The 21,023-nt window shown below is 43.1% G+C and overlaps 1 protein-coding gene across 3 annotated transcripts in view; it reads right to left on the bottom strand.

Annotated features, from left to right (window-relative positions):
* Positions 1–21,023, bottom strand: part of TMEM87B (transmembrane protein 87B) — a 52,513-nt gene that overhangs the window by 26,084 nt on the left and 5,406 nt on the right. For 2 of the 3 annotated variants that reach the window (XM_057558217.1, XM_057558218.1), the window contains 9 exons: positions 19,480–19,571; positions 17,542–17,676; positions 16,520–16,573; positions 15,029–15,119; positions 13,140–13,201; positions 12,716–12,899; positions 9,723–9,822; positions 5,647–5,740; positions 4,038–4,108 (listed from right to left, as the gene is read on the bottom strand). In XM_057558217.1, the coding sequence (XP_057414200.1) occupies positions 4,038–4,108; positions 5,647–5,740; positions 9,723–9,822; positions 12,716–12,899; positions 13,140–13,201; positions 15,029–15,119; positions 16,520–16,573; positions 17,542–17,676; positions 19,480–19,571 (883 nt within the window). The remainder of the gene's footprint in view (positions 1–4,037; positions 4,109–5,646; positions 5,741–9,722; positions 9,823–12,715; positions 12,900–13,139; positions 13,202–15,028; positions 15,120–16,519; positions 16,574–17,541; positions 17,677–19,479; positions 19,572–21,023) is intronic. The other variant, XM_057558216.1, reaches the window with a different exon arrangement.

Below are 21,023 nucleotides of genomic sequence, written 5' to 3'. Positions count from 1 at the left end.
GAGGCAGAAGGCTGTGGCTTTTGGCATTTTCAGGCTATTTTTTCTATTAATGTAGAATTAGATTCTTACAGGAGGGGCTAGATTAGGTTCATCAAAGGTGAAGGAAGCAGGGTCATTATCCCAGCACCCAATTCTATAAGGATGTAGTCCTGCTTCTTTGCTTGTCATTGGTAACCATTTAGGAAATCCACTACCTTTTTGTACAGAGAAAGCAGACTTTTCATCTCAGTAATGAAAATTACCAAACAGCAATCTAAAAGCAAACGTCAGAAATTCAGGTTGAAGCAGAAATGGATAATACTAAATTTCCTTTCTCTCACCATGAAATACTAACCAAGAGAACTTTAATTTCTGGATTTCTTTATGACTTTGACTTCAAACATGTTTATTAAAAACATTATTAATTAAGCAAGCTGAATCTTTCCCCTTATTTTCCTTATCTCCCCATCCCAATCTGGCTCATTATGTGTTGGACCAAAGCCAGTGCTGTCCATAAAGGTGGTAAGTTACCCTCATTCAAATCCACATGGAATTAGAGCGTTTACAGCCACTTTCCTCTGGAATTTTCTGCCAAGTTGCATTACTATGTATTTCCCCCAATGAACCAATGAACCACCTTGTAGATGATTAAGAACAAGAATACTCTGAGGGACTTCCCTAGTGGTGCAGTGGTTGAGAGTCTGCCTGCCAATGCAGGGGACACGGATTCGAGCCCTGGTCTGGGAAGATCCCGCATGCCGTGGAGCAACTGGGCCCGTGAGCCACAACTACTGAGCCTGCGCGTTTGGAGCCTGTGCTCTGCAACAAGAGAGGCCATGATAGTGAGAGGCCCGTGCACCGCGATGAAGAGTGGCCCCCGCTCGCCGCAACTGGAGAAAGCCCTCGCACAGAAACGAAGACCCAACACAGTCAAAAATAAATAAATAAAAATTAAAAAAAAAAAAAGAACACTCTGAAATACAGATCTGTAAACTACCAGGAGAAAAGATAATATAGATTTTTAAAATGTAAAGTTTACAAGGCTCTAAGCATCTACAAGTTTAGAAGTAAGACAACTCCAAAATGAATAGATGTCTTAAGCTCATTTTCTAAACCCACAATGACAGAAGAGAAGACATGAAGATTAGAGACGGTAACGCTGAGCCCAGTAGCTAGCTCACCTCCCCTGCAATTCTGCCTGTCCGGGTCCCCGGATGTTCGCACTGCCTGCCCCTTGTCCTCAAGTCAGGTGAGAATCCCTAACAAGCGATGGAGCTGGGGCTTCGGCAGAGCCGGCTCCACACTGGGGATGAGTACTCAGAGCTGGAACCCTGCTCACCTGCAGAACTGAGCAATGGACTTCGCCTTTTTAACAACCGAATGACTCTACATTTTTTTTTTTAGTGTAGAGAATATGAAAAATTACACTAGAGTAAGACATTTTTACGACTCGGAAAAGATCAGATTTATGTTACTATAATTTTATTCAGTAAACTTGGATTCTCAACTGGTAGCTCTCAACAGAAGAAGAATCCAGTTTTTAAGCAAGTTGGTCGAAACAACTCTTTAAATCAGGTATTATCCCTTCACTAGACACCCCTCGGACACTAGGGGCTACCTGGACATAACTTAGGAGGTCTGTAAATGCCTCACTGTAGGAAAAACTCCTTGTGTGAATGAAGTGTGTGTTTATATATAATCTGTGAAGAAGCTCCACAGCTTTCACCAGATTTGCAAAGGCATCTCTGCTGCCAGAACCCAAACAAGGCTAAGAACCACTGCTTTCGAGAATAAAAATAAATTAAAAGATTTTTGTTTTGTTCTTACCTTGGAAGCATATCGAGAATTCACAAACAGGGAATTTAAAGAATAGATAAGACCGGGTTTAGGAAAACAACCCACAAGGAGCTCAGAAAATCCTACTAACAGTGTTACATCTGTTAGCGCACCTTCAGAAAGGGACAGCTTCCTGTAGAGAAGGGACACGGGCAATTTTAAGCCCTCCGGCCCTCCCTGTGAGAGACAAAGATGAGAAGATGCCTCTTTCCATGTGGAAAGAAACACAAGGAAAACAAAAGCACATTTAATGTTAAAAGCTAAAAGACAATTATCAAAGACAACAGAAACAAAAAGAACTGTGTAAAAATAAAAGCTTATGAGTTTCAAAGAGGACATAAATGTCAACGAAACAGATAAAAATAATGTTCTGGATCCACAGAACCCCGCATTCTGCTCTGACCAGGTCGTAGTTTCTCTAGAATCCCTCCCATTTCCACGAATGCGCTTTAGAGGGTCCTGCCTTGGAGAGGAAAACAGTGGAATTGCCCAGACTCCACTGGAGTCACTCAACCAGTGAGGAGGAGCCTCAAGGATCGGTTAACACTGTCTCTGAAACTTCTCCTGCTGTGCTATGGCCTCTGGCCCACCACCTCCACCGAACCCGCTCTCCTGCTGTCCGCCGTGACCCCTGGAATGCACCAGGCAGACAGGTGCGCCTTGGGAACTCATCTCTCTGCAGCGCTAGACACTGCTGAGCACCCCTCCTTACCAAAGCTTTCCTAGCCTCCACCCCAGGACGACTTCCTGATTCTCCCACCTCCCTTCGCCCTGGACTTCCTTCCATGCATGTTTCCGCCCCACGAGGCACTATCCTGGTTCCTCTCCACTTGCTGGTCTACCTGTTCTTCTTGGGTCGCTTCCGCGGCTGCGACCTTCTCCCACACAAAGCTGACTCCCACCTTCATCACCAGCTCTGACTCCTCTTGCTAAGCCAGGCTGGGACTTCCAACTCTCTTCTTCACACTAATGCCCCGGGCAGCTCAACCCTCACCCACTGTGGTCCCTTATCCATGTTTACCACCCTGAGAATGGCAACACTGGCCCAGCCACCTACTTGAGACGTGCACGCCTTCCTGGGAGCCCTCTCTCCCTTTCCCCACCCATTCCTAGCCAGCCTGTCATCCAGAGTCCTTCTTCCATTTCCTCTGTCCCATTTCTGACCCTCACTACCCCTCCTTTGGCCCACGGCAAATGACTCCTTACTAGACTTCCCAGCTCTAGACTCTCCTTTCCCAGGCATTTTTTTTTTTTTATACTTTATTTATTTATTTTATTTATTTATTTATGACTGTGTTGGGTCTCTTAGTTTTCGTGCGAGGTCTTTCTCTAGTTGCGGCAAGTGGGGGCCACTCTTCATCGCGGTGCGCGGGCCTTTCACTATCGCGGCCCCTCCCGTTGCGGGGCACAGGCTCCAGACGCGCAGGCTCAGTAGTTGTGGCTCACGGGCCCAGTTGCTCCGTGGCATGTGGGATCTTCCCAGACCAGGGCTCGAACCCGTGTCCCCTGCATTGGCAGGCAGATTCTCAACCACTGCACCACCAGGGAAGCCCCTCCCAGGCATTTTTTAAAATGCCATCCTTGAGTTCTTTCTTACAAGATTTCATCATGTCATTCACCTGTGCAGCCTCAACTCCTGGCTACTTTCCACCTTCTAAACTCTCGAGCATGTCATTCTATCCTTCCCTTCTGGTCCCACCTTCCATGATTCTCCTACACACGTTACCTACAGGCAAGCTACTCTGAGACATCGTGCCACTGTCCCTATATTTTCATGCTTCCAACTATTTGGTCCCCTTAAATCTTCCCAGAATGCTTTCCCCTCAGTTCTTTTCCTAGTAAACCCCCATTTGTCCACTCAGTCTCAATTAAAATGTCACCATCTCCCTGAAATCTTTCCTGATTTTCACCCTGGAATAAATTTCTCTTTCCTCTGTTTGCATAGCACCTCTCTAAAATGGCAATTACTATTGCTATGTTGCTCCTAGTTATGTATTTGTCTTCCTTACCAGATCGCTCAATATGTGCATTTAAGTTTGCTGAACTAATAGAAAAAATAAGGATATTTTTTTGTTCGAGGAATTGTTACTTTTTCACCTTCAACTAAATTTCTATATTGAGGTAACAATAATGCATAAGTATATTTCTTTCTATTATTATTACAAACTAAAAATAATCTGATTTTAATGATACAACAATTTTAGGACACAGTAAAGGATATGAACCATACAAAAATGGAGTCAATAACAGCTAAAATAATGTCAGCAAATACAACAGCTAAATGGTTAGAACCCTGAAAAATAAAAATAGGGAAAAAAATCTGAATGTAAAAGTTTCATTGTATTATAATAATTATCATCTGATGTAGAAAAACAATTTATCTCATATCATCATTTTATAAAAGGCCACATAAAAGATGTTATTGCCTAACAGAATTGTGTTTGAGCACATGGAAGTTATCTGTTTTGGTGTCAACAAATGTTTGTCATCAACTTGTCCCGTGATAACATAAAAGTGTACGATAAAGTGGCAAATAAAACACAGCGCGTCCCACCCGACTCAGGTCAACTATTTCAATCTCTGCCCTCTCCGCACCAAACCTGCAGCCATGGCTCCTAAAGAAATGGACTCCTCTTCATCCCCACGCATGTGAAAGGACGTGAAAAAAGTAAAATAAGGAAGAGGAACTGTGTGGAAGGGTATAAACAAACCATAGGTTGGATGCGTACTCAAGAGCTGACAGAGAATCATATTTAAAACGGTCACGTCTAAGATGCTGACTGTGTAAAATTTTAAAGAAATACAATGCAATCTATCCGTGCGATGTTTATCCTTTCCATTTTCTTTCTAGCAAAGATGAGTTTTCTGTGAATTATACATGTAAATGCAAAGTTCTTCCTTATTATGTAAACGTAAAAATAAATGCACCTTTCAAGGAGCAGGTGTATCTAACCCAGAATGCAGATGTGTCAAAGACACCAGAAGAAAAGTGAAGCTTTTAACATTATTGGACAAATGTCCTGTTTTAAGGGTCAGATCAACCTACATGAAGTAGATGTTACGTGGCAATATACAGATTATTCACTCTGTACACAGTGATCTGATTTAAACATCTAATCCAAAAGACGTTTTGACTAAAAATTACAAGGTTCTCTGAATCAAGTAAAAATATAATAAGCCTCTTAATCACTCGGTCGTCAGCCATATTATTAAGGAAAACCGAGAGCTAGAAATGTAGGGGTCTTCACAAATACAAATATTCGCTCTTCTCGAGAGTAAAGCACTGCTGCCCATGTTGCTAGAGCCGTTTCTCCCCAGAACGCGACCTCCTCCTGGTTCTTCCAAGCGTGGAGTCTGCTGAATCCCCCAAATTCTGAGCCCACAAGAGTCAGGGAAAACTTACAACCAAAGGAGACTTTAAAAAGCGATGACGCGTAATATCTGTATGCACACGAGGTAAGATGAACTTTCTCTTCACTTACACGTTTAAACCAAGGGTTAAGGAAGAAATGAATGTGCTCAGACTGCATAATGATAAAGATGAATGTTCTTCGTAAAGAACAACCACGAACATTTTTGAGATGGAGCTAATTCCTAGGATGACGTCACGTGGTACCTTCATAACCACATCATTTTACAAAGTGCTCTGTTTAGCCTTATACGTTCAGGACGTATTTAAAAAGGGAAAGAGTCCACGGGGGGGAAATAAACTCAAATTGGGCCTTTATCACAAATTTCCTATCTTTAAAAATTCATCTCAGGAGATAGAAAGTAAAATCATATTTCACAGCAACAACAAAAAAAGTGCAAGTGGAATGATGTAGTTTTTACCCCAATGACTCTTATCACGCTTTCAGTAGCCGCAAAGATAAAGTAAAGAATCCCCAGTCCGATGACCCGGTGCACGACTGTTCCTAGACGAGGCCTGGAACAAGCAGGAGCAAACAGAAAAAAGAAGAAGAAAAAGCAAGGTAAGTAAAACGTTATCTGACTACAGTAACCGGCCCCATTTCCAACACCAGGGATGTCACTATCCAATCACGTCAGTCCCTTCCCGCCGTGGAGGTACTTCGTTTTAGGAAACAGCATTATTTCCTGGGAAGAAGGCAGAAACAGGCTCAGGGAAATCTGGCCTCCTTCTCTACGACATGAAGCTGTACTGATGCCTAAGAAGCAATATTTTTGAGGCCAGAGGATCTTGCTGCCGAAATCCAAGCAATATGATTAACATAACCCAGGTACTATGTCTATAGAATGGACGAGAAGAGTGATGAAACCTAGGAAGTAAGTGCCAACTTCTAAGTGTCACTGGCAGAAATAATCATTTAATTCTTTCACTAACAGAAATTGTAAAGTGTTCTGAGATGTGTCTTGTCAGCGATAATCCACTGATTCTATGACTTGGGCAGAGAAAGAGCAGGATGTCAGGAGATCGAATCCCACTGCCTTCCTCTCTCAATACTCCCAAACGACAGTCCGAACAGACTCCAGCTTTCATTCTTCGAATTGAAAAGAATTAAAATAACAGTTTTGATTCTTTGAAAGTATAAATGAGTTGAGAACATGCAAAGATGATGATTTTTGAAATTAGTCATTTGAAAATAGAACTGAAATTTCGAGAATTCCCTGGGGGTCCAATGGTTAGGACGTGGCGCTTTCACTGCCGTGGGCCCAGCTTCAATCCCTGGTTGGGGAACTAAGGTCCCTCAGGCCACACAGCGTGGCCAAAAAAAAAAAAAAAGAACTGAAATTTCATGACACTTGCAAGTCAGAATTTATTGTGAATACGTTTTAACTCAAAAACCCTCCTTTCAGAGTAATTAGAAGAAAAAACTGGTTTTGAAAAAAAAATACTTATGATAGTCATTTTAAAACAAATCTAAGTAAAAACTGAACTAATACCCATAGCTCATATTTCAGACAATTTATCTAATTTAGTTAATCTAAATTCTGATTCACTATAGCCAGCCTTCTGGAACCCTGCAACAGCCAGAACTGTTACTGCGCTCGCTTTGTAAGGGTTGAACACAAGTTGACAGTGAAGGGATTCAGTCAAAAAGGGCTGAGCCCTCACCCACCAGCTCAGTCTTCTATCCCTTTCTCAGCCACCGCCCTCTGCACCCTGGGACCTGATGGTCATAACTACAGCTGTGAGCTGCCCCTGGGACCCAGAGGGTTTTGTGTTCTCTATGTACTAAGGCCAAAAACACAAAAGAAAGCAAAACAGATGAAAAGAAGGTTTCCTCGCTACAGTCTTGGTAACTGCACCAGTCCGGAGCTCAGAAGCACGTGTGCGTGCATTAGTGCACGGTTACTGAGTGCACGCTGTGTGCCGCCCAGCGCACTGGGGCCTCGGGATACAGCAGGACACAATACAGGGAAGTCACACGCAAGTGGGGGGAAGAGACAACAAATGCTAAGAAACACGTCAAAAGGGATGAGGGGCTACAGCGATGGAGGATGGGCACTGATTAGGGTCCCAAAGGGCCATCCTCCCTGGGGGCGGGGGTGATGGTGAGGCAGAGAACTAAAGGAAGTGAGGGAGCAAACCACGCCTGGGATCCGGGGGAGAAGCTGACAAGCAGAGGCCCTTCCTGCGCTGTGAGCCAAGTGTCTGCTGTGTTTAAGGAACAGTGAGAGCAAGAAAACCAGCAGGAGGGGGCAGAGTGTTGGGGAGGAGAGTGGCAGGAGATGAGGTCAGCCATCGGAGAAGCCGCGAGATGGAATTTGGGCTTCACTGAGTGAAATGAGCAGAGAAGTAATGAAATTGGAGTTACAGTTTAAGAGAATCATCTTGGCTGCTGCTGTGTTTGAAAAGACTGACGGGAGACCCGGGCAGAAGCAGGGAAACCAGTTCGGAGGCTACCGGAGTGTAGTCCCGGCAGGAGAAGCTGGTGGCCTGGACCAGGGTGGTAGCTGTGGAGGGGCGGGATGGGCCCATTCTGGACTCGTTCAGCAGCCAGAGCCACAGAAGTGGATGAGAAAGCCTCGGGGATGCCAGTCACTAGAGCAGAGGTCTGGGGCCTGAGCCCAGGGCCCCCCAACACTGGAGCTCGGGAAGACGAGGGGGCTGCAGCACAGGAGACCCTGAAGGAGCCTCCACCTCCTGAAGGGCACCTGCACGGGGGCTGAGCGGGGCCCTGCGATTTGGCAAGGAGAGGTCAAGGTGACCTTGACAGGAGCAGTCTCAGTGGAGGAATGGGGCCAAACCTCACAAGGACAGAAAATGAGGGAAGTGGAAGTGGCCAAGTACAGACAACACATCGGAAAAATGCTGCTGCACACCCGGGAAAAGCAATGAAGGAGAAGCAGAGGAGAGGGCCATCTGGGTTCAAGGGAGGGTTTGCTTCTGAAGATGACAGAAGTAACAGTGTGCTGATGGGAATGGCCCACCGGAGAGGGAAATTGACGCTATCAGAGAAAACGGACAGACTGCTGGAACAGCTTCTTTGACAGAGGAGGTAACAGGACCCAGGGCACTAGGGGAGGGCGGGGCTTAACCACACACAGGGATGGTCCACGCCTTACAGGAGCAGAACACGCTGCGTGTGGTCCAGAGGTGGGGAGGATGACACAGACCTGACGGCCCCAATTCCCTTCTGATGGCTTCTAATTCCTCAGTGAGAAAAGAGCCAAGATCAGCTACGATGGATGAGGGTAGGGAGGTGTGAGGAGAGAGAAGGGGTAAGTGGTCTTCCGCAGTGAAGAGTCAGAACACAAATGGCAAGGGGATCGAGAACTGCCAGCAGCACTCAGGGCGCCCTTCAAGTTCAGGGTCATGAAGTGAACTGAGCCAGGCAGTGGGGTGGGGGGTGTTCTTCTCAGGCTGACTCTGCGGCCCCGGCTGAACCTGCGCAGATGGAGAGCTGGATTTATCAAGGGAGGCTGACAAAGGAAAAGGCGGAGGGCCTCAGGGGCAGCAGGGGTGATCAGTGCCCTGCCGGACCGTGGAAGGCGGTGGGATCAATAGGCCGGAGGCCACACCAGGGACCAAGAGTGCCTACAGCTGACATATTAGAGAAAGTAAACAGGAAACGGGGGAGGCTGAAGAGTGGATTGCTTACACGTGCCACCATGGAGAGGGTGCCGTTATACACAATAATAAATAAATAATAATCAAGTCTAGAAAATGGCCAGGGGACTCGGTAGTTGAGGGGAGGTGACAGGTAAGAGCGGCAGAGGTGAGGAGGTGAGGTCAGGTTTCTTAAAGGATCCTCAAACGGATACTGAAATCACAGGGAATCCTGACAATGAAGTGCTGAGGAGAAAGACAGTAAAGCAAGTGCTCGGAGCGGGGAGGGATGCGGGGAAACCTGGCAGCTGACAAGGCCTGCCATCAGAAGATGGAGCTGTGGTCCAGTGTGAGGGCTTGAGTTTCTGGGAGTCAGAGGGTCTTAGGGAACAGGCTCTTCCAAGTTCACACCCAGGGACTCAAAGGTAAGAGGGAGAAAAGATCTGCTTGAGAGGGTCCCGAAAGCGGGGCCTCAGGCGACTGCCAGGTTTCGGCCAGAAATTCTGCTGAACCTGGTGTTTAATCAGAGCGTTCTCTCTTACAATATCTCATACACAATCATGACCCCTAACTGTGCTGTCTAGGAAACAGAAAATGGTCTGAACTTCGAGAGTCATTTAAAATGTTCCATTATCCTTATAGTTGATTATTCATCTAACTCTAAAGTTACTGGAATTCAAATTCAGGATCTTTATCGGAGAAAAGGATAAAATAGCCAGTGCATGGAAATCTTTTAAAAACACGTCCTTGCAGGTATTTCCCTCTGGGGTTTGTGTTACGATACTGAGAGGTGTCGGGTTTCACAGGGGTCACAGCGGAGATGGATGGGATCACAGGATGGGGATGCAGTGTCTTTTCCGGGCCCTGGTACTTACTTCACAATGCCGGTACTTACTTCACAATGCCGTATCCCAAGCTCACGATGATCACCAGGAGGCGAGCCAGCGTCCTCTTAATCGCAGATATCAACTCCGCAAAGATCAGTAAACCTTGGGCTGAGGGGGACGAAGGAAAATCACTCGCTCTGGGTCCATCTGGACGCCTACCTCCAAGAGTCTAAATGTGTACTGTGTACAGTTACGTCCTGACCTCAGACGAATTAGCCACATTTAATTTAAAGGTCTTCTAATCCAAGTGATGTTTGAAACCTCAATGAAGGGGATTCTGATCGGCTCTACTGGGTACAGCTTTCTCACGTCCACTGCAAATCTGTCTCCCCGAGCTCCCCTCTGTTCTTATTCTTCCCTTGAGGCTGCAAAGAATTGGAGCCCTTTCCTGTCCTGTAAATATCTGAAAACCATAATGCCTTCAAGAGCTCTCTTTTCTCCAGGTTGCCCTCATCATTTACTCATTCACGCTCCTACCGTGCGGCTATCACAGTAAAAGACACACCATGTTCCCTGCCCTTGTGAAGCCTGTACTCTGGTCGGGACAAGTAAATGGACAGAACTCAGCAAGTGCTGGAGGTAACGCTGTTATCTCCCAGGATTGTGATGAAAGCGACCTAATCCACACAAGGCAGGAAAATCTTCTCATAGGAAGTGACAGCTACACCAGGGTTTGAAGGCTGAGTAGGAGTTAACCGTTTGGAGGAGGGAAAGGGGAAAGCAAAGGAAATGGCACATGCAAAGGCATGGAGGGAAAAAGAGACAAAGCAAAATATGCTGCAAGAAGTGAAAGTTCGGCATGTCTGCAGCAGAGCGTGTAACGAGGGAGGTCAAGAAAAGAGGCTGGGGCAGAGGTAGGGCCCAATCACCTCAGTTTTAGGCCAGGCCACGAGTCAGGGCTTGTTGCTAAGGGCAGTGGGAAGTCAATGATAGTAAACAAGGGAGTGAAAAAGGAACTAGTAAACTACAGCCCATAGGCCAAATCTGGCCCTACATCTGTTTTGTAAATAAAGTTTTATTGGAACACAGCCATGTCCATTTGTTGTCTGTGGCAGCTTTCATGCTCCAATGGCAGTAGTTGAGAAGTTGCAACACAGACTACATGGCTCGCAAAGCCAAAAATATTTACTGTGTAGACTTTGCAGGAAAAGCTTGCTGACCCTTGGAATAAAGTAGACAGCTTTATTTTATCAAGATTGCTCTACTTAATGGCTTGGAGAGGAATAGACTGTAGGTGAGGAAAACGCGCAGGAGTCTACTCCAGAATTTAGCCAAGACATGATGAGAGTGCTGGCGGTAAAGATGGAGAGGAGAAAGCCATCCAGAAACTAGTTGTGAATCCACCTAATATTGTTTTCAGTTCATGTTTCTCTGCCTTCTCCAGAAGAAACCACAAGAGACCTTGCCCAATACCTTGAAGAAGTGCAGATATACTAAATTTATTACATTTGCCTAACTGCCAATCTAGAAGCACAAAACAAAGAAGTCAATTGACACGACCTATTCTTAATGTATCCTTGCTGGGTCCTAACAATCACTAAATCATCACTGCTTGATTTTTCTGAAGTCTATCCTTCCAGGACGAATGCTAAGCAAGACAGCCTGGGTTACAGAATTTACGCTTGGGAAAATCAGAAACAACATGAGCCCAGACCCCGTCTGGCGCCTCTCCTTTCCACAGGACTCCTCAAAGACAAGGAAAGCAGTCTGGGGTCTCTCTTCCAAGGGCCTTCTGGTGTCATCTCAAAGGGCTTGAAGGCCCTGAGGACGACAGATGGTCTTTCCTTCTCTTCATGGATCTCAGGCTTTTGCTGCCCCTCACCCAAGTTCACGCCACCCTCTTCTAGACAGAGACCCCCACCACTGGCAGCAAAGGAGCTGATCCGCCTTCTCTGACATTCAAGAATGCTTTAACCCCCAGTAATATGCAGCAGCTCTATCCTTCCTTCCTTCCTTATCTGGTTTAGGGCAGGCACACACACATACACACGCACACACATCACTAAAACTTCTTGTAGGGTAATAATACCTCTAACGTGCCTCCCTGGATGTTTGTCTTATCTTTATTGTTTTGTACATGTCTTTTTAAACTTTTTATTTTGGGAAATTACAAACATTCTCCAACACAGAGAAAGCGATATAATGAACTCCCATGTACCCGTCACTCAGCTTCCATAATTATCAACATTATGCTAAATTTGTCTCATCTATTTTCCAACTCACCCTCTTTTTTTCCCGGAGTATTTTAAAATAAAGAGCAGACACAACTACACCCTTTGAAAATCTGTACCACGATCATTTGTAACTGACCGCTCAGAAGCACATTCCTGAGGGCTTTCTATCCATCTGAGCTATCTCCCTTTTGAAGGTTCAGTGATGGAATTAATTGTACCTTTACTTCTCTGGCCCTTTTGAACTCTATCTTCTAGAAGTCTGGGGCACCCATCTGAGGATGCCCCACTATATGCCCTGCCTGCTTCCCACATTCCACTGTGTAAGCTGGGATGGTATCTCCCACGGTCACATGAAGTTCTTTGCAAAAAGGCTGCAGTCACCATCCATCCCGGCACTACTGATTTTACTCCCTGTGGCCAAATTTTCTTTTCTTCTTTGGAGGGGAAAGGAGAAGAAAGAGGATGAGGAAAAAAAACAGAGAAATATGTTAAAAGGATTAGCAGCACCCTATGTCCCCAGTCCAGAACTTCGTGTTGTTTAAAGCCAGTCACGGGTAGCTGAACCTTAGGGAATAGGAATTTTCTTTTCCCCAGGAGGGAAGTAAGGGAAAGTCAGCAAGAAGAAAACAGAAAATGAAGACAACACACATGCTAGCCTGGATCAGAGTCCTACTCTGATATTCTCTTCTTGGCTTCCCTCCTCGTCATCTATATGGTTGTTCCCAAACCATTGTATGAAGGTGGGGCGGGGAGTCCCCACAGCTCTGCTCACAAATGCTAGGAGACTCTTGGGTCATACCATATTCATGGACACAGTCACCACTTACTTGATAACCCAGTGCTGTTGATGTTTTGGTATTCAGCATAAAAAACTGCTTTTTCAAGCATTCCCAGGAAAATAACAGCTGCAATCCAGAACTGGATTCTTAATATATCTTTCCAATAGCAGGCAGACCACATCAGCCAGAGTATGCCATATAAGATATAAACGATACACATCACCATGTAGAACTGTGGGAGGAGAAGCAATTTTAGTCAGTTAAGCCTTTTGATCATTTGAAAATTGACATTTCTACACTTAAGTTTGCAATCCTTTATTTTCCAGTCACCATGGAACCAGAAATAGAGGGTATGTCAAAGTGTTAGCTACTAAGGAATTACCACCACTGAGCTCTTAAAATGTTTAAATGTTCCAGTTAGGATACAAAACTCATTTTTTAAAAAAAGGAAAAAATGATAAGAGATACTCACAATCATCAGAGGCCAATCTGATGCAGAGATATACCCATGAGGCCCCATCGTAGAAAGAGAAACTGGTGAAGGCAGGGTGGGGATAAAGAAATTAAGGCATTAAAATTAACAACCAGTTTTCCTTAAGTTTTTCAATGTAAGCTCATTTTAAGACTCCAAGAATACAAACCAAGTTAACAAATGCTGAATTTTTACCTTTGATTATGTAACTGTATGAAGATATCTTTATGTATTTGTATACATGCTCTTGTAAAGTGTGGGTCAAGTCAGACCTTATGCAGACAGCAAAGTAGTCCTGGTCTGAGATTGGCCCTGGCTGAGTCCCTGACCTAGCTGAGGACTCTGTCTTTCTTAATGTAACTTGGATAAATTACTGAACTCCAGGGACTTCCCTGGTGGTCCAGCAGTTAAGACTCCGAGCTCCCAATGCAGGGGGCCCGGGTTCCATTCCTGGTCAGAGAACTAGATCCCGCATGCCGCAAGTTAAGATCCCACACGCTGCAACTAAAGATCCCGCACGCAGCGACCCAGCGCAGCCAAATTAATTAATTAATTTTAAAAATTAAAGAAAAAAAATTTACTGAACTCCAGAATCTAGTTTGGGTTGTTGCCCGAGAGCAATAACAAACAGAGTGCCGAATACGGTGCAAGACTTGCCAGGCTTAGCAACTGCGCCAGTTACTAACCAGCAGAAGCTTAAATCTGCCTGCTGGTGTCAGAGGAAAAGACGCCACACCTGGGAAGGAAGGGTGCACAGGCTGGGGAGCAGGATGGAGGCAAGGCCCCTGCTCCCCGTGTGGCATGGTCTGGGCCCATTACAGCACTTCCGGGAGGAAGGCCTGCTTCACACTCTCCAGAGCAGCCCCTCCACCAGCTTCCCCGTGGAAGACCAGCTCTGGGCCTCCTCTGCGGCCATGCCTGACTCACCTCACTGCTTTCTCCCTCCTCTCTGGACTGGGTGCCCCTCAGAGACAGAGGCTGGCTTCACTTCTGTGTCCCAGTGGGTGAATCAGAGCAGTTTGCAAATCACCAGGATCCTCACATGCTGCTTGGCTACTGTCAGCCGAGCAGATACCCAGTCTAGAAAATGACCGCTAAAACAATTCCAGGACCCATGGAAGTATTCGCTCCCTTGAAGACCGCTTAGTGTGAGCCCGCTCTCACACTGGGCACCAGGAACTATGGTTTCACGAGGTAAAGAGCATCTACCTTACGGGCAGGCAGGGGAGCTCACAGAACACAGAAGCCACAGTTGCCAGACATGCTACTTCTACTCCTAGGCTACAAACAGATTCTTTTTTCTTAAACTTTTTAAAGAACAAAAATTTTAAACCCCTGATGATGGCCATTTTCAAGAAACAGGATATAATCCACTTCAAGTACGAATAAGGTGTCGCCTACCCATTTCTACATGTTAAAAAAAATTTTTTTTTAATCTGGAAGGATGGAGAATTTTGTATCCCTCTATGAAGTTTAAAACTTTTTAAATTTATCTTTTTTTTAAAATTCACCCTTTTATTTATTTTATTTATTTTTATTTTTTTCTTGGCCACGCTGTGCGGCTTGTGGGATCCTAGTTCCCCGACCAGGGATTGAACCCTGGCCCTCGGCAGCCGAAGCACAGAGTCCCAACCACTGGACCACCAGGGAACTCCCAAAATTTACCTTAAATTAATTTAAAATTTCCATTCCGTTAAAAAATAAATATTAGAGTTAAGAGAAGCATAAAGTTCTAAGTACCCCAAATAAACATATTATTCATTTTTGTGATTAACAGAAAATCATTTTTGAATAACGTGTTTTAACAGAGAATGTAGATTTGGGTTAATGACAAAAATACAGAATACAGTAAAAGCAGACAATAAAGCATGCATACTGTTTAACTATACCATTCAAATTCCAGCTTGCATCTGTTTTTTCTGTTTTAACAGAAACAATAAAGATATGAAACCCATCTCTCTGTGTTTTGGCTACAACATCCTGAAACAGAAAAAGAAATCCTTCATGTTATTTTTTTAAATTGCTATATAAGATATAGCTAAACGATTGTCCACCACATTTTAAAACAACTTTTAAGAATTGAATTGGGTTACTTAAAAAAAAAAAACACAGATAAAAGGAATGGTGGGCTGTGGAAGGATAGCGGGTAGTGGAAGGATTTCCTCCATTTGTTTTTTTTTTACCACCATCCTCCCACACCCAAAGGGATGGAGGAGGAAAAAAGCCTTTTCCACTTGCCAATGTTTTCTACTTTTTATATTTCTACAGGTTTTCCCCCTAATGTTACCATTCTATGTTTTATTTAATACTACCTTTCAAATAGTTTTTCTAATATCCTAGTATAATCAAGCATTCAGTTATTTATTTATTTATTTATTTATTTATACTTTTTGGCCACGCCCTGAGGCATGTGGAATCTTAGTTTCCTGACCAGGGATTGAACCCGCACCGCCTGCATTGGAAGCACGGAGTCTTAACCACTGGACCACCAGGGAAGTCCCAAGCTTTCAGTTTTTAAATGTGTATTTTTTTTAATTGAACTGGGGGAGAAAGATGTCAGGTAACATTGCTGGAAATGACTCAGATTTGGTGTATAGGCTAAAGTATTTAAATTCCTTAAGGCACTCTGTTGCTAGCAGTCTCACTGAGGCCTGAAACTGCCCCCTGGCGCTGCACCAAACTTTTCACACTCCTCCTTCCTGAGTATTTCCTATCCTTCCCTCTCATTTCCTACTCCTCCACCTGTGACAGTCTGTGCAAAGCAAAGAGTTGGTCCACTCACTGCAGAGTTGGTCCATTCACTGCAGAGTGAATGCCCTTCCACTATCAGACTACTCTGTAAGATGGCTGGAGAAAACAGTATAAAAGCAGAAGAGCCCCAGTCTAAAGGCAAACATCAAGCTCTTCTAAATCCACTTTCAGTCCCTACACTCAACTCCTTGTAATCCTCTCAACCTCTTAGTCTTCTGACTTTGAGTAATTTCCCCAAATTCCAAATTTCCCCTCCCCCTCGTGCTACATCATGGTTTCTATCTATTTCTTTACTTCCTTAAGGATGATACAGATCAGCCCACTGCTGTGCTGTCTCAGGTATTTGGCAGCGGAATTTTATTTTTTAAAATAAAGAAAGACTACATAGAAGTTACCGTTAAATCACACCTTTAAAGAGATTTTTCAACAAAGACAGAACCAAGTATGTACAAAATTCACACAGACATTATGTAAGGAAATATACTGTTTTAAATAATGCTTCTTTTTTCTTTCCTAATTCTACTAACCCTACTTTAGATCACTCTCTGAGTATCTGTCCATCAACAGATTCTGCTCAGTCTTACTCTAACTTGTATGTATTTGATTTAAAGGCAAATAAAATGACTTACCGCTGACCCTTCCTGGTTTGAAACATTTCCGGTATTTGTTATTAGTTCTTTATTCTGGAAAAATAAAATAAAATAATTTCATTTTATATTGTTGCCTTTCCATAAGGAAAAATACTTTTAACAATTAAGAAAAAAAAATGTGTTATGAAAAAAGTAAAGATTAAAGCTGAACACCAGAGAACAAATCTCACGGTATCCCAAACATGCGTAACAAAATCCTACTTTTGAAAAATTACTTCCTTAATCAGGGCAGTGGTCACCGTCGGCAGGGAGGGTAGTAGGAACTCAAAGGGAGCTCGAGGTGCTCAAATGCCCTGTTCTTGATCGGGATTCACACGGGTGGGTTCAGGTTGTGAAAATTCATCAAGCCCTACACTACTGATATGCAAGCTTTGCTGTAAATTTATGTATATTTATTATACCTTGACACAAATTTTGAAAACAACCCTTTAACATTTTTATTAAAGACATTTTCATTTCAGAATTTACAGGACAAAAAAATCAGTTAAAATGATCCACAGCCTCACTACCCAGAGATGACTGCTGTTAACATTTTAGAATCTAGTCTTCTAGGCTAGGAGGAGAAAGTGCACAAAGGAGAGTGTTCAAGTGTGTTAAACGCTGGTAAGTCAAGTACACTGACAGACCTTCAGTAGGAGTAACAGACCTAGGGATCTAATGACATGGAGGTCACTGGTGACCTTGACTAGAGCTGTTCTGATGGGATGATGGGGGCAAAGCCCTGACTGGGGTGGGCAGAAGAGAGACGAGGGATGGAATGACAGAAAATCATGAAAGGATGATAAAAGGACCCTCTTTCAAGGATACTGCTGCAAAAGGCACAAAGAAATGGAACAACGGTTCCCCTTATTATGTACTGCCGCACACACAAAAGAACTAAACCTAAAAATTGACAAATTAAGCACCTTCCTTTATCAAAATACTGATAAAACAGGCGTTGATACTTGCATTCACTGGGAGAAACATAAATTCTATTTCAACATGGCAAGACAGGTACTCACATTCAATGAGGGAAACACCTGTAAATCACTGTTGCAATCTAAGTTTTCACTTTTTGTTGTCCAACATTCGCTGTTCTTGAAATAATGACCACAAAAGTCTTCACTGACACTAAGTTCATGTTTTTGTGACAGCTCCTATGCAAAGTAAGATTCTATGTCATAATTTATTTCCACGTAATATCTAAATAATACCAAAAAGTTATTCAGCTTGGAACACTTGAAACATGCAATAGAACAAAATACCGAAAAGAAAAAGTTTTGAATATAATTTTCAGTACAACTGAGGTAAACATAACATTTTAGCCATTCTGATGTGCTCAGGTACAGTAATACATAATATAAGCATTCTCTTACAGTAAGAAAAGTGATTAAGATGTTACTACAAGGAAATGGTTCACAGAGAAATACAAAATACTTTGTCCTGGGGCTACTTCCATTTTACTCCAGGTATAAAAGACTTTACAGAGAAAGAAAGCAGCACTTAATTACAAGGAAAGATAAACCAAACACTTAGTAACATAAAGCAAAGATGGCAAACCCAACTGAGTGCAGGGGGAACACTCATTTACACATCAATGAACAATGAGGCTCCTAGATGGATGAATAAAACCACGCTCCTAATGGCAACTCCCAGGCATGAAGAAAAGGTTAAGAGGCTTCCATTGGCCAAATATGGGACAATTTGAGCAAAATACATAAATACAGTAATATATTATAACCCACCCAACAAAGTTAAAATCAATGAGTCCATAATGATAATTGATTGACTGACAGACGGATAAGAGAGAGGAAAACAGCGTATCCTCATGGTTGAATGCTAATAAATGTAGAAGAAAACATGGAATTAGAAAATCATTGTTTAGCAATCATCACAGTGGTAACTGTGCTTTGATTCAGGCAAGAATCAAAGAATGTTAAAACAAGGACTGATGAGAAAACAGGATATTTACACATAAATGCAAAAGTATTTCTTCACAAATTATTGTTAACAACAAGGAGAAAAGTAGTAGCTTTACAGTGGAGAAACCTGGCAGAAACTTCCTTAACTGATCAAAGTTAACATCACCAAAAATGGGACAAAACAGTATATTTTCTGGTATGCCTGCCAAAAATATAACCTGAATTGAATCACGAGGAGACGTGAGAAATATTCAAATTGAGGGACATTTTGTAAAAATAACTGGCTTGTACACCTCAAATATATCAATGTCATGTCACGAACCACCCTCAACACCTCCACCCCCCCCAAAAAACCTGCAGAAATACAATGTGATCCTGGATTGGATCCTGTACCAGAAAAAGAAAAGAAAAGAAAAAAAAAAGCTGCTAAAAAGGATGTTGTTGGGACAATGGCAAAGTTTGAATATGGTTTATTAGCTATTACGTCAATTAGCATTGTATCGCTGTTAAATTTCGTAAATCTGATCACTGTACTGTGTAATCTAAGGGAATATCTTTGTTCTTAGGAAATACACACTGACCTAACCCGGTCTCTTTTTCCTCCTCTCACACTCTCCCCCTCCTTCTCCCTCCTCACCTCTTTCCGAGGTCTACTTATACTCACTAAATCTACTCATACTCGCTGAAGTTCTAGGTTCCCTATGACTAATTATTTGAATGAAGTGAAACTTTTACATTTCTTCTTTAAATTGAGTTGGTTTTCATTTGTGCGTGACCCACAGTCCCCTTTATCAATGGTTTCCACAACTCTGATTTAAATATTTACTAACATTTTTCATAAGATCCAAGGAAACCAAAAGATCTGTATTCTCAGAAAGCATATACTTTGATATATTTAAGGCATTTATTGCCTAAGTCCCCAAATCTGTGGTACTTCTCTATTTCTGGCCTCCTCACTTGATAAAAGCTAATAAATCTTTAAACTCCTAATTTTTCCTTCATAGCTTTAGACACATTTAAAATTTGTGTTTTACTTACTTCCAGCTCAGAATATTCATGGTGACAGGTATGATGCTCCAAAAGCCACACTATGGTAAACTTCACAGGCCCAGAGCAACTGAATGACTTCACTGTTTAGAGAAAGAAAGTCTCATTTTAGAACAATACTATATATACTCTAATATAAACTTAAGGTTTCCAAGAACGCAATTTAAAATAGACTACTTTGGACTTCCCTGTGGCGCAGTGGTTAAGAATCTGCCTGCCAAGGCAGGGGACACAGGTTCGAGTCCTGGTCTGGGAAGATCCCACATGCCGTGGAGCAACTAAGCCCGTGCGCCACAACTACTGAGCCCATGTGCCACAACTACTGAAGCTCGCGCGCCTAGAGCCTGTGCTCTGCAACAAGAGAAGCCACTGCAATGAGAAGCCAGCGCACCGCAACAAAGGGTAGCCCCTGCTCGCCGCAACTAGAGAAAGCCCGCGTGCAGAAACGAGGACCCAACGCAGCCAAAAATAAATAAATGTTCCTTTAAAAAATAAATAAATAAAATAGACTACTTTAAGGAAACAATGAGTAAAGTGTTACCTAATTTCTCCAAAAAGTCACTGCAAAATGAGACAGTTAAATTCCTTAAATTAAATTATTACGGTTAACCAAGGCTGAGGCTGGTAGAGTTTCTGGGGCAGAGTACCCAAGAGGTGGGAACTACACAGAGAAAGGGTCAATGAAATCTGCATACAGATCCTTGGTCTCTGGCTGCATAACAGCCTGCCCGTGCATAGGGACAAGCTGAAAAATTCTCAGAGTTCACACGGGGATGGGAACTAGCCAGAGTCTGCACTAGCCAGAGTGGAGAGGCCTCATTAAACACACCTAGCGTTTGGGAGAGACGCAGAAGAGTCACACCTTAGGAGTGGTGCTAAGTTAGTTCTAGAGCAAAGGCTACTCCTGGTCCACCCTAAAAGAAATTAAAAACAAAACTGGAAAGGATCGAACTGACCCCAAAGAAACTTAACTGTCTGCCAGAACAAAGTTGTTCACGGAATACAACATTCTAGTACTCAAGAATGTAAAATTCACGATATCCACTATCCAAACAAAAGTGCTAGATCTACAAAGCGGGAAAAGTTGACTGATAATTATGACATGAATCAGTGAATTTGACAACGATGTGCACTGTTCTATGTGTCTATCACAGTTCCACAGTGTTGGGATTACCATAGCTTCATGTTAAGTTCTGAAATCAGAGAGTAAAAGCCCTCCCACTTTGTTCTTTTTTAAAACTGTTTTGGCTATTCTAGGTCCTCTGTATTTGCATACAGGTTTCAGAAACAGCTAGCCAGTTTCTATATAAGTGTGCCTGGATTTTGATTGGGATTAATTGAATTTATAGGTCAATCTGGGGAGAATTGACAGTATAATGTTAAGTTATAGATTTAGCATAGATGCCCTTTATCAGGTTGAGGACATTTCCTTCCATTTCTAGTTTTCTGAGAGTTTTCATCATGGATAGGTGCTGATTTTTTTCAAATGCTTTTTTGTATATATTGAGATGATTATATGATGTATTGCTTTTATT

Source organism: Balaenoptera acutorostrata, chromosome 12, assembly GCF_949987535.1.
Source record: "Balaenoptera acutorostrata chromosome 12, mBalAcu1.1, whole genome shotgun sequence".
Lineage (NCBI taxonomy): Eukaryota > Metazoa > Chordata > Mammalia > Artiodactyla > Balaenopteridae > Balaenoptera > Balaenoptera acutorostrata.
This window is presented reverse-complemented; position numbering and strand designations above follow the sequence as displayed.